Consider the following 16,249-nt stretch of genomic DNA (forward strand, 5'->3'; position numbering starts at 1 on the left):
TTTCTCTCTCCTTTTCTGGGCCGTCTTCCCCTTTCCTGACAGCTCTGTGCCTCATCACCAGCTATCTGAAGTGACAGCTCACATCCTGGGGCTGCAACGGGGGCTGGCTCACTGAAAAAGAGCAGCACAACACACACACACATCCTAAACCCTCCTTGTACCCCCATGCTCTCATTCGCTTTCGCTGTCACACATATACATTTACACCCACACAGACCTTTCTGCCCCAGTATTAATTCATAAACGCATTTGCTCTAGTTCACTCTTGGTGCTGCAGGGGCATCTGTGGGGCTGTGGTGATATGCTGGGAGGGGGCGCCCGAACACGCTTCACACGCTACTGCCTACACACTCAGCCTGCTGCCCGATGAAAAACAGACGGCCGCAGACACATATAGTGAGTGTTCTGTTGCACAGAAGATTCACTGGAGTGTGCTTCTGAACGGCAGCAGAGAGCCACAGTTGGACATTAGTGCTCTGAGAGGCCTACAGCTGCAGCACAAGCCTGAGGCTTCTTCACCACACTGAGGAGCTTTAAAACTCAACGTTGTTTAGCTTCCATCCAATAGCTATATGGGTCCACAAGTGTCAAAGATCGATTTTGGAGAAGTGACAGAGGTTAGCACAGGTGATCTGACACTGTGAGCTGTGATGCTCATGCAGACAACACAAGTTTGATTCTGACTTGAGGTATTCCTTGACAATGTCTTGCGTCTATTTCCCCCATCGTTTTATGTTGTATCTTGATTATCTGTATCAATAAAAGCTGCAAAAGGAGCAATAAAATAAAAGTGCCAGTTATAACAGATAGTTTGGACTCAGTTCAGATAGTTCTGAGTAAATTATGGATGCACAGTTTAATGCTTGAAATTGTTATATGGGAATTGTAAATTTCCTTAAGTTAGACTAATGAACTATATTACTGTTCATGGACAATTGTTTGTTACTGTTCATGAAGGATTTTTTATTTTATTTTACTTTATTTTCATTTTATTTTATCTTATCCTTTTTAATCCATGACCATAACATCTCAGAGTTTAGAACAACGCATTACTTTCTGCGTAACAGCTCAAACATTGCAATAATTATTAATAATTTTAACAATTCTTAATAAATTATTACTATTATCTTTGTCATTTTAATACTTTTGATAATTGGTAATTATTTCACAAATTATTAACCATATTTAGATAAGAATTATTTGGATGATTATTATTAATTACTTATTTTATTGTGTCTTTTATCCTCTTGCTGCTGCTACCATGTTATAAAATCATTATGCCGAAAGAGGCTGTTCATTACAGTGGTTGTACCATGGTTAAAAGGGTTTCATGGAGTCATGTTGTTCCTACTTACCCATGGAAAAATCACTGTAATGTACAACCTTGAGTGGCTTATTATTTAATTCTACACATATTAAAGAAACTTTAAAGAATCGTGGAACAGTTCTGGGTCAAACATCATAAAAAGTAGTAGTTGTTGTTGTTGTGGGCAGCTTTTTGAATTCCAGATTTGTCACAGTAGATTTTCTTTTCTTTTTTTTTTTTTACTTAAAGCCTGAGATTTGTTATATATAACCAAGTCTGGCAGCAAGCCTGGCTCTAGACACTGTGGCAAGAGTGAGAGAACAAAGTTGAAAGCGTCTTGGGATCTCGTGAAAATCAAAAACAAATCTTCAGGAGCAGCAAGGTTAAACCTACAGGCCCAGTGGCCCTTTGAAGGAAAGAGCAGTGTTGTTAATTGTCGGAGCTGGCTTAGCAAAAGTGGTAACAATTTAACAAGAGTGTAGGGCAGCAGGGTGCTGGATTCGTATCAGGTGTTTGCAGATGTTGTGTGTGGAACAGAGGAGGGGAGGGTACTCCAGAGATGAGAGTAGTGGTGGGCGGTATGACCAAAAATTTATATCACGATATTTTTCAAAATGATACCGGTTTCACGGTATATGACGGTATTTATTAATTTTTTTCCATGCATGACCGGGTGTAAACCACATTTTCTATTGATTGAGAGAGGAAATAGGCTACTGCAGTAGATTGACTTAGAATGCCCTATTTTACTGTCATGATGAGTGAATATTGTAGAAAAATTCCACTCTAAATAGTGACGAAACACGACCCATTTATACATGTTAACCAGGAGTCACTCTCATTTATAATCGCGACATCGTCTGATAAAATCAACATGCATGTACAGTAGATGCATGTTGAGCGGCTATGCGGTGGTTTTGGCTATTTTACTTTTTTGTCTCATGCAGCGCACTGCCTACCTCGGAGTAACAAAAAAATAATAATTTATAATTCCAAACAGTCAGTAAGTGACAGGTGCTTGGAAACGCTGTTTTGTACTCATTTATTGACGAGTCGGCTGCGGTGCGGCCAACTGAAAGCAATGCTTCTCTGCCGCTCACTGCACAGAACAGACGCCGAGAGAGACGACACTGCGCCGGGAGAGTCAGACCTCGCGCTCGCGGGGCAGCACTGGCGACATCTTCCAACTGAATCATAGCTAAGGTTTATCCAAAAAGTCGCTAGGTTTGTCAGTATATATATTCTATGGGAAAAAGCCGCTAAAAGCGTCTGAAAGTTGCTAAATCTAGCGCTGAAGTCGCGCTCGTGTGTGTGTGAGACGCGGGAGCTGATGGCAGGGGGCGGTGGATATTTGTGGCGGTCAGTGGATATTGTGGATGAGTTCTTCTGTGTCATCACGTTCTATTAGTTCTACAGATTCAGTTTCGGAACTTTCACGCTTAGTAACACATACAGCTGTGTCCTCGCCACAGTACAACAGTGAAAAGAGACCCCCCCTGAAACGTGTTCCGAACATTATTTAAACGAAACTGGTATTGCGGTATTTTAAAAATTCATATCATAAGAAAAATAAACACCGGTATTCGGTATGAACCGGTATACCGCCCAGCACTATATAACCCTAACATTTGTTTTATTTAGACCTATTCAGTATTTAAATTATTTCTGAAAGTAATAGTAAAATGTGACTTACACACCGACGCGATGTTTTGTTTTGTTTCCTCCCCCTCCCCCTGGTTACTACTAGTAGTATTTAAATAGAAAATTAATTATGTTCAATATTTGGGTGAGCTGTTATTTGAAAGGACAAGGGGAATTTACAAGGGTAGAATTTAAGTTTACACGAAAGTTGAACTCTATAAGGGTGTTAATGCTAGTAGTTGATGTGTTAGTGGACTTCCTTTGTTACTGTCAGCAAGCAGTGCCAATTCTAAAGAACTATGTAGTGTTTTACCCTGCTTGGTGAAGCAGTGATCATAATCAACAACTTCCTGTTGTGAAAGTTGGCGTCCTGTTTCTTTTCTTTATTTTTTGTGAAAATTAGTTAGAGGTTGCTCACTGTATCTAATTTTTATTACAGACCCACAACTCTGCTCTTACATTTTATTTTATTTTATTTTAGTAGTATTTTAGTAGTATGTATTAATATTTTAGCTTTAATAAAGATAAAACTAAAACTAAACCTGAAATAAACAAATTAAACCTAAGTATTGATATTTAAAAAAGGAAACGTATATATATATATTTACAACCTATTATCTGTTGAAATTTTAGTTTAAATGTTTCCTTTTTTAAAATATTAATACTTAGGTTTAATTTGCTTATTTCAGGTTTAGTTTTAGCTTTATTTCAATTAACAAAAAATGTTTTAATAGTTTTATTAAAAACATTTGCCAAATGAGCCAAAAGTAACATCTTTTTCTTAAGGCATGATTTGATCAGACAGCCAACAGTTTTACATACTTATAATAATAATAATAATAATAATAAAAACACATTATTACTATTACTGTTATTATTATTAGTGTTATTATTAAAATGCAAAATTTGTGTATTTATTCCTGAGTCGATACCTGCTAAATATGCAACATCAAGTCATTTACCAGTTTAGCATACTACTATTTGAAGATTTTGCATACTGCGTGCTGTTTCAGAAAAAATCCTGTAAGCATTTAGCAGCATGATATACTTTGCAGTAAGCTACTGTATATGCTAGTATTGTATTCCAGTTTTTATCCACCATCCTTTGTTGTCATGGTCAGGAACATCAGTACATACTAGTGTTATTATAACATTAGATGGCGAGGACTCTAAATATTCAAACCTCAGCACATTGTCTGTTTCATAAGTCTGCATATTTCGTAAATGTTCAGGACTTCAACAAAGGATTAAATACTAATGAAACCTCTACAAGAGAAGGACATCATTGGCTTTGTTATATGCAGATGAGCTAATCTGCATTAGATGAATATTAAATTGGAAGGGAAATGAAGCAATCATTCAGTGCTGTTCTGACCACCCTGCAGTGTTTGTGCTGGTGCTCGCTCTCTCTCTCTCTCTCTCTCTCTCTCTCTCTCTCTCTCTCTCTCTCTCTCTCTTATCTTCTCTCTCTCTCTCTCTCTCTCTCTCTCTCTCTCTCTCTCTCTCTCTCTCTCTCTCTCTCTCTCTCTCTCTCTCTCTCTCTCTCTCTCTCTCTCTCTCTCTCTCTCTCTCTCTCTCTCTCTCTTCTTGACCTGTCTGGGGGGATACTGTAGACCACCCTGCGGCTGAATCACATGTGATTTTCAGGGCTTTAATTATTAGGCAAACACAGGTTGCTAAGAATATTTGTCACAACCTTTCAGAACGCTCGGGGGTTTCTCATGTGTGTGCCGTTGTCACCTTGTGTTCGTGTTTGTGAGTGTGTTTGTGTCTGTGGAGTGTGTATCCATCTGCATGTAAAGACAATCTCCATGGCAACCAGGCGAGAAGTGTCAAAACAGTGCCTAGAGAGGCTGATCTGATCACCGTGGCACAGTTGCTTGCTTGGAAAAGAGCAAGACATAAACTACTTGATTAGAAAAGTGCATACAAACTAGGGTTGTAACGGTTCAGATTACTCACGGTTCGGTTCACGGTTTTAGGGTCACTGTTCGGTTCGGTATGCACTATGTTCAGGGAAAAAAATAACTATGGTCAAATAAAAATAAAGAAAATAATAACAAATAATCAAATTAAATGCAACAGTACAAATAAATACAATAGAGCAAAGATACAAATAAAATAAACAGTGTTTTTCAGGTGTTTAACCATAATTTTCAGGCACAGAAATTTTAAAGTAAACAAATGTAAAACAACAGTGCATATTTCACTGTATAAAATAAAGACCAATCCTTGTTGAAGTTACAAAAGCTATTCAATAAAGAGAAGTGAGTGATTTCCTTGTCTTTTGTTGTTTAACATTAAAAACACAAACAGCTGGAATAGACTGCTGTTCCTTTAAGACATAATTCACAGATCCAGTGCGCTGATACTGATACACAAGCGTGGTCTTTCTCGACTGTTTACATTCACTTAAGACATGACCAACAATGTTTGCAAGGATACTAACAAAGACGGGCATGTTGACTAGTGGTCGACCGATATATCGGCCGATATTTGGCATTTTTTAAATATCGGCATCTGCCGATAAGTTTTTCTGGTTGGCCGATGTGTTCGAGGCGGAACTTTTATTTTGACGGCACGGCGGACTTTTATTTTGACGGCGCTGAGTGAATGCCAGCGCCTGAACACAGTGCTCACATTCTCCCTCTTGTCGTCGTTCAGTTCTGTCTAATATGGATAGAAGTCTATCTAATAATCAGATAGAACTGTTAAACGAAGGAATTAAAATGTATACAAAAAGCAGAGGTGTGACTAAGTCGTTGTTTTGCAAGTCACAAGTAAGTCTCGAGTCTTTGCATTCAATTCTCGAGTCAAGACAGACAAGTCCCAAGTCAAGTCCCGAGTCAAGACAGGCAAGTCCAAGTCGAGTTGCAAGTCCTCAACTTTTAGCTTCAAGTCTTAAACAAGTCATTAGTGCTCTTTGCCCAAATTAGTGTCTCAGAATTAATTACCATATCAAATGTATAGTAATTTATATCAGGAAGGCAGGTAGAATATGTTTGACATAGTTCAATTTCATGTGAGATGGGTGCCCTTAGTAAAACTACTCAAGTTCAGTTTAGGGATTGTGCCAAAATAGGACAAGCAGCGGAAAAAAACAAACAAAAAAAAAACGATTTTATTAGTAACAGAATAGCTAAAACAACAGAATTTCATAGAAATACAGCTGCAACATACTTTGCATCGCCCTAGGCGACCGCCTAGCTCACCTATGCCTAGAAACGGCCCTGCTTAGTCGAATCTAGTTGATCCAGAGAAACCTGCATGATCGCGTGTTCTCTGGGTGACGGTCGGTCTATGCAAATTGAATGCTGACAGGAGGAGAGTTCTGCTTGACTGGAAACGCGCGATCGACAAACTTTAAGCTAGTGAATTCAAATTATGCTGCACTTTATGCATTTGCCCGCTGTCATATTCATGTCATTTTCATTGCATGCTGTATGTAAAATGAGTGTTACCTTGGCTTTATTTGAAAAAAAATAAATGTATTTTTACTTCCTTTATAATTAGATTTTTATTAAATATTTATTTATTTGTGAAAAATGCCTTGTCTTCTAAAGTATAAGTATTTTTATTTTATACAATTATTTTTAATCCATTTTCAAATTATTTAAAATTTCTTAAATATAAATGAAAATAAATACAATTATATCGGCCATTGGCCACCCTGCTTTCCAAGATATCGGCATCGGCATCGGCTGTCAAAAAAACCCATATCGGTCGACCACTAATGTTGACATATTTTTTATGTTAGTTTGTCAGTTCAAATGCAAGTCTTGAAAGAGAAATCAATATTTGCACTGCAATATTTGCAATATTTTTCTGACGAGGCTCTGCGTGTGCAGGTGCTACGGAGTACCAAGAGTACCGCAATACGTATCGTGGGTGGTGTATCATGGTTTTTTCGGTTCGGTTTGAATATCGTTACACCCCTAATACAAACACACTTGTGTTTCTGTTTATTGTTGCACTTTGGTTTTCTGTATTGGTTGCATTGGGGTTGAATTTAAGATCTGGTCTAGTAAAACCAAGATTTAGGTTTTGGATGAGGGGTGATCCGTTCTGCCCCATTGTCACATAATGTTAGGCTGTTCCAAGTGGACTGTCCCAGTAAAAACTGTGAAGTTGCAAATAAAACAGATTACTACAGTACATTTTACATGAAAATACTATTTCAGTCTTTCTGCTTTCAATGTGTTACTTGCCATTTCTTTTACTTGTAATTATTTGTGAAATTTACTGGCAGTTTCTGAGAAAAAATAGTTTCACCTCCAGTTTTTTCTTTTCAGTTCCTTTGCGTAAACTGGGTCTGTTGCAAATGACCAGAAAACACACATATAGAAGATAAATGCTCTGTCTTCATTCGACAGATCCTGGTAGAAATATGCGGATAGATCTTGAAATATCAATACTTCCAAAACTGATGTTATATTAAGGCTACGTCCACATGAAGCCAGAGCTTTCCCTATCCGATCTTTTTTTTCCCCTCGTCTCAAGAAATATCTGTGTCCACACGAAACCACAAAACCGACACAAAACGATGTAGTATACATGCCAGACCAGTATGTGGCGCTGTAATTCTGCCACAGAGATACACTAAAAACGGAGAAGAAAACTTGGACTATGTGCATAAACCTTGCGCGCGATATACAAACGAACATGGAACAATACATTTATTAATCTGTGTTAATGTTAGTTAATAAAAAGACAATCGTTCAGTGTTTGTTCATGTTTTTGTTGCTGTTACGTGACGTAGCGGTGTCTGACTAGGGGCGAGACGTGGGCTGATGACATCATAGTTTCAGAAAATATACGCATTCGCTGTCCACACGAAAACACAAGGGCGGCGTTTTCAGATTTATCCACTCTGGGACCCGGTTTCAAAAAATATCGGTTTCACTCTCCCAAAACGCTGGATACGTGTGGACGAAACGCCTATACGATACAAAATTTATGCGTATACAGCTAAACGTGTCTCCGTGTGGACGGGGCCTCAGACTATTGACCCTCACATGATAACACTTACACTAATGTTTTATTAGTAATTTATCATGAAAATCATGAAAGTAAGTTGTGTTGGATACTGTTAATGGGACACTTGTTGTAAGTTGAATTAATAAATTGTTAAATAATTGATCATGTTGATTTGTTGTTAATGAAAACTATTTTTTTTTTTTATTATATTTTTATGATCACTATTTGAAAGTCATCATTATTAAATGCAAAATTACATAAAAAATAATATTAACTATACTGTAACATTAAATATTTTTTGTTTAAAAAGTTGTTTAAATTTTATATTTTATATATATATATGTGTGTGTGTGTGTGTGTGTGTGTGTTTTAAATTATCCTTAATTTTAAATCATAGATGATAAATATTTAATTTACAAAATTATTATAAAACTTTGTATTTTATAATTATAAAGTTACACAATTAACAGTAAATATTAAGCAGCAAAATGTCCCATTTGTGTATGCATTATTTGCCATTATTAAAAACATTACATTTTCATTATGTATTTTGGTTTCAGTCCTTGAAAAACCCATATTGGTCAACAACTACTCTAATCTTATAATCTCCTCCTTTTTCATTAACACATTCACTCAAAATCAAGACACACAGCTTTATGATGATGACCCTCAAATGCATGTGTTTTTGTGTGTGTGTGTGTGTGTGTGTGTGTGTGTGACTGCTCACATTCCAGCACCCTCCACATCTTCCTGTATGCAGCTTTAGGTTTGTGGCCTGCAGAGAAACGAGGGTTTGTGTGTGTGTGTCTGTGTGAGGGAGAGTAGAGGAGAGGAGAGGAGCGGGGTGCTGTAATGCTAACACTGCACTGTCCCCATGCATACCAGTGAGAGTTTAGAGTGTGTGAGCCAAAAACACACAGTCAAACCAGCTGCATTCCACATGCACACACTGCAAATGCATGTCCAGTTTAGAGCTCATTTGCTAATGCATGTGTATTATCTGTCACCTCATGTAATTTATTGTTTTTAGATAAGAGATCTTTATGGTGCATCAAGAAGGCTGAATTTCTTGTCATTAATGTCTTTGATAGTGAGAATAATGACAGGAAGTGAGCCACAAGACTCAAATGGTGGTAATATGACACAAATGAAAATGAGTCTGTGAAGGATAGATGTACCATCTATTCAGTTGGTTCCATAAAGTTTCAGTAGGTCGTAGGCCACAACTAAGTTAAAACATGCTTTTAAAAGCGTCCCCTTTTTTGAAAGACATATTTTAATTTTTTTTTTAATTCAAACAATTCCTCTTTTTTTAGTAGTATTTAATTTTATTTATTTGTTCTTTTATTTGGGGGAGGGTTTGGACTCCCTAGAAACCTGGAAGTTCCTGGACCCTGGTTTTAAAACCCTTGATTTTGAGGATTCACTCTTGCGATTAATTTCAGTTTATCACTTCCCAAACCATTTAGTGTGTTCGGTATGCGGCCAAATCCTTGTTTTCATTTGCATCAAATTAAGTGTGGCATGAACTCTGACTGAGGTCTACAAAGGCTATGAATTCTCTTCTGCTCTGTGGAAGGAGTTCGCAGAGGTTGCATGTGTGTTTCAGACACATCTGGCCTGTGAATTTCTGTCGTCCCGTCCAACATTCCATCTGAGAGAGAGAGAGGTACAGAAAGGGATACACCAAAAAGAGACAGAAAGATGGAACAGACTCCTAGCCAAAGACAGATGACCCACAGATGGCACCTGGCATTGCACTGTTTGAACTGGCCTGCAAGACGTGAATGACCAAATCTGTGTTTGCTGGAATCCAGAGATCCCAGAATTTAAATTTATGGCATTTTATCTTATTCATCTTTAGTCACAAATCGCATATGCAGGCAGCATAGACATGATTTCATCATTATATACATTTGCATTGCACAGCCATCAAGAGGAAGACAGGAATAAAGAGAGAGGAGGGGGAGTGAGAGAACGCGAAAAAGGGGGGGAAAAATGGCACAACGATGTCATAATTACAATCGCCAACCCGGGCCGTTGCCATGGAGACATAGACATGTGAGCAGGCCGGTGGCATTCACAGTGAGGGTGCTCCGACCTGCTGTTCACTTCAAGCACTGAGATAGAGGGAATATTTTTAGATAAGAGATGCAGCGTTCTGAGGAAGGGAGGAGTGACCCAGAGAAGAGACGGACGTGTGAGAGAAATAAAACGGTGATGTGGTACATTAAATCTAGCTGTGCTGGAAAATCCTGATGGTAGCTGATTATACCTGGTTTCTAGGTGGTCTAGATGGCAGGTAGACTGGGTTTCAACAAAAAAACAGCTATCATTTTTCAGAAATCACCTTGACCACCTCAAGCAGATTTGGCCCAGTTTTTCCAGCAGATGAAGATAATATCAAATGTAATTCATGCTATAAAATTTCAGGATTTTATTTGGTGTTTTGGGAAATTAAAGAGATGATACATTATTCATTATGTACTCATTCCTCGTCGTTCCAAACCTGAATAACTTTATTTCTTCTGTAGAGTGAAAAAAGAGGATATTTGAAGAATATTCTCTCAGGTCTTTTCCATTCACTTCATAGTGACCATAGCTGTTAAGATCCAAAAAACGGCAATAGAAGCACCATAAACAAAGTCAATATGACTCAAACGCTATATTCCATAGCTGCATCCCAAATGACGCACTATACACTATGCACTTATACACTATGCATGTACTTATGCACTATGCACTCAACAATGTAGTGTATGAATTATTTAAGGTGATTTTGTCATTCATAATCAGAGTCTGGTAGCCCCTCCCCCTCCACTACGTAATTAAATCTGCGACAGTTGAGTGCATGAAGTGTCCAACATTCCACACTTTTTTTTTTCGTCGATTATTTAAGTGCATCATCCGGATATTTAAAGTGCAATTTTCTGTTTGGCATTTTCTGTGTGAACACACTACTCGCACTATATACTACAAAACGTCATAGAACAGTGCATAAATATGCGATTTGGGATGCACCGCATGTCTTCTTAAGCCATACGATAGCGTTGTGTGAGAAACAGACTCATATTGAAGTTATTCACTGATAATCTTGCCCTTCAGTGGGCTGTTAACCACTGTGCCTAAATCATTGAGTCAGAAAGTTCAGTTAAATAAACAAATCTTTTTTTTCAGCTAGTTCTTTTGAGCTATTCATTCATGGTTCATTCACAGACTCTGGTATGGTCAAAATGACATAGACTTGATATAATTATATAGACTTTTATGGGGTTTTTTTTTTCTTTTAGGTCATTTTTAGAGCTCTTGTCACTATGAACTGTCTGCGTATCTAAAAGACCTGCGTAAAATGTTCGGTTCCACAAAAGAAAAGGAAGTAATAAATGAAAACATTTTCATTTTGGGGGTAAACTATTCCTTGAAATGAAAGGAAAGATAGAATATAATGTACAGGGTGAGTAGATGAAAAGAGGGAGATGAAATAAGAGGAAGTGAGTGGTTGTGAAAGACAAGCTCTGTAGGATGGGGTGGGCTGAGGAAGTTGAAAATGACTAAACAAAAATGAAAAGAAAAGAGAAGAGAAGGAAAAAGTAAATGTCTGAAATTTTGCTGCATGTCCTCCTGTACCCAACTATGATGTGCATAATTTTCTGTAGTTTTTCCCAGAAAAAAAAGAAGTTGACAGAAGCACCAGAGGAGAGACAGATGGGCAATAATCATTGCTGCTTGCGTTAGAGCTACTGTAGTCAGCATTTTTTGATATGCCGGTAATTATGATTTTCCACTGCAGTAGAGCATGGGAAGAGATCAGAAAAAAAGAAATGAGGGGAGGGTTTTTTAATCATTTATCTGTAAAACTTTGCCTTGTTTGAAATAAGTTAATGTCATTAGTCAGAATTTTGTTCAGGATGAATGATTAACTTTGTAATCTACATTAAGCAACAACGATGGATGGTGGAAGGAAAAATCTAATCAGATTTCAACATGACTAATAAATATATTTCTAAACTTGGGATGTGTTTTTAAACTATTTTCAAATCTATCATCATGTAATAAAAACATTGGCAATTAATTAATCACATAATATTACTTTAATAATCATATTGAAATAATATATGAGTAAGATGGCTGATATTCAATAGTCAGTCTTTCAATCTTTCAATATTTTTGAACAAATCTGCTGAATGATTGGGTTGATTGAATGTTTCAATGATTCACTCACCAAATGTGTTGAATGGATAATTCAAGCAAATACTCACTTGTCACTTGTCAGGTAGCGTCAAATGGAAAAAGTGCCTTCCTGTATTTTGCTCTGTTTTGCTACTCTCCCATCAGTGCTTGTAACATGGGCTTTAGCAAGAAAGAAAAAATGCTTAGATCAAAGACGACCCTAAACAGGAAGCTGTTACCACCAGATATTCAGCAGATGTACACAAGACTCGTGGGTAAACTGTGCTTCTTTATATAGAATGGCACTCTTTTTCCGGCTTACTGTTGTAGTTCTCACCATTATAAATGAACCCACTGTGCTACACCCATATGCTGGTGCGGTTTCAGGGCCCTGGTCCCTCTGACGGATGAACATGATGCATGACTGTATCTGTATAAACTGCTGCTTTAGCTGCGCGGTAAGTGGTGCCCAGAACTATAGAGAAAGGGGAAAAAAAACATCTTCACTGAAGAAGATGACTTCAGCTCTGGACTGTTTTCCCAAAGGTGTAATTTCCACTAGCTGTACCAAATGAAACTCTAAAATAACGATTGTCTCCCATGTCTGACATTGTTTGCACGGCCCAGTTAGTGCCTGCTGGTGGATGTCATAACTGCACCATCTGGACCCAGAAAGCTTCTTTCTCCATTGATAGCCATTCAAGTGGCTTCAAGAATACTTGCTTTGTATTCTGATGAAATAATTGTTTTTGCAACTTATTTATTTATTTTATTTTATTTTATTTTTGAGGACTCTTAAAGTCATGAAATGAAACTGCACACACTACATTTTTGACGCCTGCACTCCATCATGACTTCATATCGTATTCAGATAATATCAGATAATTTGGCCTTTTCATGACAAGTCAAGGATATTTCAGGTTTTAAAATGTCGCGTAATGTGACTCCTCAAAAACGTAACAATATTTGTGAAAAATTAACTTAAGTAAAAAATACTTAAATACTATTTTAAAATGTTTTGATTATTTTGATTAATTGTTATTATTTATAATTATATTATCATAAATATATTATAATTTCTTGAAAATGAAATTTTTTTTCAAATCCATGCGAAACCAAGATTTCTAAGAACTTGGCACATGTGTTTTAAACTACAATTTACAAGCTCTTCAATCTTGTTTATTATTAATCTGTACTTCTGAATTGACAGGCATTAAATCCATGTCCGCTACAGACTGAATTTTTCATACCAATTTTTGAAAACTTGTATTCCATCTGTTGTTGCCCAGTGAATAGTGCATTTGCAGCAATTTGGCATCTTGAATATAATCCAGGACAGGTTAAGAAACGATAAAGTCCCTGTCACTATGTGTGTGTGACCAGTATCTGAACCCAAGTCTCCTGACAGCCAGTGTTAATTAATTCATAATTCTTACAGTAATTGTCACCTGCTCTATTACTCTCAATGTGAATGACTTGCTGCATCTCTTGCCGAGAAAAGCAAAAACACAATTTAAAATACTCTATATATTAGGCTTAAGCTTCTTGACTTTGTTTTCCCAGGTTTTCACCACATACTCGAACGAGGACTACGACAGGCGTAATGATGAGGTTGATCCCATGGCGGCTTCGGCCGAGTATGAACTGGAGAAGAGGGTGGAGAGACTGGACCTTTTCCCCGTTGAGCTGGAGAAAGGTACTCGACCCACCGATGGAGTTTTCCTGACTAAACCGTGTGTGTTTTAGAGCCTGTGTGGCATGTTGTCTTAAGGGTCCTTAACTTCCTGTTTCTAAACAAACTGTCTGAAGCAGCTTGTTTTGCTCTGTAAAGTAAGCAGCTTTTGCTGATTAGAAAATCGGAGGGCTCGGGCCCTCTCTCCTAAAGCAGTGTGGCGGTTACCATAGCTACCGTATGTGAAATATCACAGCGTAGACATAGAGGCGTTGTGTTCAGCTGTGTAGTTTTTATATTCCAGTGGTATTAAAGTTACAACCGCTCTGGGCTAAAAAGAAGTGATTAAGAATAATGTAATTTCAAGAGGATTATTTGGAATCAAATGTATTTATAATTGCTAAATAATTATAATCTTTAAATATGCTCAAATGATTTACAGTCACAGGATTAGTCACATACTAATTCCAGCTCATTATCCCAATATTTAGTTATTGCCGTCTAAAAGCCTTAAAGCTTTTGAAGTGCACATTTACAATTCTAAACCGTTATTTTTTAGTATTTAATAATATTTTGAATTAGCTTTTATTTTTATATTTTTGGTTTTCATTTTAAATTTTAGTTTTAGTCATTTTACTATGTGCTTTTTTTTAATTCTTGTTTAGTTTTTTTATATTTCCATATAGCTTTCATTTATTTGTATTTTAGTTTTAGCAATTGTAGTACTTTAGCTTAAACTTATTCATTTCAGTTAGTTGTCAAGGCAACATTTTTAAAGTTTTTCATCTAATATTTATATTTAATCTGTATTTTAATTGCCAAAAACCTTAAAAAATTGTTTTAGTGTTTTAATTAATAAAAACAACACTGATTTAAAGAATCATTGAATTGAAGAACATAAGGGTCACTGAAAAATTCCCCTCTGCCGTAGCTCTGAAATCCTGCTTGTACTTCTGCTTGATGTTGTGTTCGTTTACGAGAAGTGTTAACTTAGTCATGTAAACTGTAACTCTGTGATTCCTTCCGGTCAGATAATGACGGATTGGGAATCAGCATCATCGGGATGGGTGCTGGCGCGGACATGGGACTGGAAAAACTGGGAATCTTTGTCAAGACAGTGACAGAAGGAGGAGCCGCCCACCGAGATGGAAGGTCAGTAGGGATGGGCAATACCACTTATTTTGTTTTCGATACGATACCGATACTTTTAAAGGCCAGTATCGTCGATATCGACACCGATACGATACTTCTAAACTGAACTTTTAAATTATGAAATGTATTAAATTATTCAATTACAAAAGAGTGAAATGGGTAATGATACCCACTTAGCTTTATATTTGAAATGCATTTTAACATTCAATACACCTTAATTGCAACTTACTAGGTTATATTTTTGTTTACACGTGGTTACAATATGTTTACTGTAGTGGTAACCATGGAAATCTACAAATAGTATAGTTGAACTACGGTCACTTTAGTAAAACCACCATGGTTCATTTTCATAAGGGACTGCCAGTGACAAGCTGTTGCATGCATAAAATGCAGCCTTTTTATTCTGACAGCTATGATTTATATTAACATTACAGAATAGAACATGATCAATATGAGCTTTTAACGTTCAGTTTAAATAAATGTAATTGCACTATGTAGGCTACCATTTCAATTTGTTTATTGTGAAATAACTCAAAACATATATGTTTTTTCTGTCGTCTGATAAGAATTGTTCTGCCGTTCCCAAAAGCATCAATGATTTCTTATGATACTTTTGGGAAACGCAGCCCTCTTTGAATGCACTGTCAGAAGTGAGTGAACGCTCTCTGTGATTGATTGGTTCTGTCTTGCAACAGATGAGCAGGAAAATAGTTCTATCCTACACAATTATTCACTAACATAGGTTATTCATCCAATTCAATACATATTGTACGCATACATTTTTTTGTTAAATAAACAAAATCACTGGTAAAACAAACAAAAAAAAACACACACCTTAGTATCGATATTTTTTATTTGAGTATCGATACTTTCGATACTCGCATCAGTATCGATACGCCCATCCCTAAAGGTCAGTTAGAGAATTACAGGATAGAGTGGGATTTATATGGATTTAAGTGCAAATGAGAGTGAAAAGAAACTGGGATTCCTTTACCTTCTGTCAGTCTGTACTACCAGGACATCTGCTTTCATCAGTCTGCAAAATGGATTAAATACCAAAGTCACAGAGGCATCACCAGACATGCAGTGGAAACTGTGAGGCTGATGCTTTTAGACTGATATGAGACAAAGTGAAATAGTCAAAATGAATAGTGTCCATGGTTTTGTTATTTATAAAACAGACCGAGTATTTAATCAACACATATGTGTATGGATGGAGGTAGGGCTGGGCGATATAGCTAAAAAATGTATCAACGATATAATGTTTCATATCGTTAGGTATCGATAATTATTTACATTTTTTATAACCTTTTTTAAAACAAAGAGCGATA

The 16,249-nt window shown here is 36.8% G+C and overlaps 1 protein-coding gene across 2 annotated transcripts in view; it reads left to right on the plus strand.

Moving 5' to 3' along the window:
- The window catches only part of LOC107667750 (neurabin-2-like), a 67,746-nt gene that overhangs the window by 30,864 nt on the left and 20,633 nt on the right, over positions 1 to 16,249 (plus strand). For both annotated transcript variants that reach the window (XR_001631814.1, XM_016459468.1), the window contains exons 3-4: positions 13,658 to 13,790; positions 14,798 to 14,918. Coding sequence is in view for 1 of the 2 variants with exons in the window: in XM_016459468.1 (XP_016314954.1) it covers positions 13,658 to 13,790; positions 14,798 to 14,918 (254 nt within the window). In the remaining variant the exon portion in view is untranslated. The remainder of the gene's footprint in view (positions 1 to 13,657; positions 13,791 to 14,797; positions 14,919 to 16,249) is intronic.

The sequence above is a fragment of the Sinocyclocheilus anshuiensis genome, unplaced genomic scaffold (assembly GCF_001515605.1).
Source record: "Sinocyclocheilus anshuiensis isolate Anshui unplaced genomic scaffold, SAMN03320099.WGS_v1.1 scaffold1563, whole genome shotgun sequence".
Taxonomy (NCBI): Eukaryota; Metazoa; Chordata; class Actinopteri; order Cypriniformes; family Cyprinidae; genus Sinocyclocheilus; species Sinocyclocheilus anshuiensis.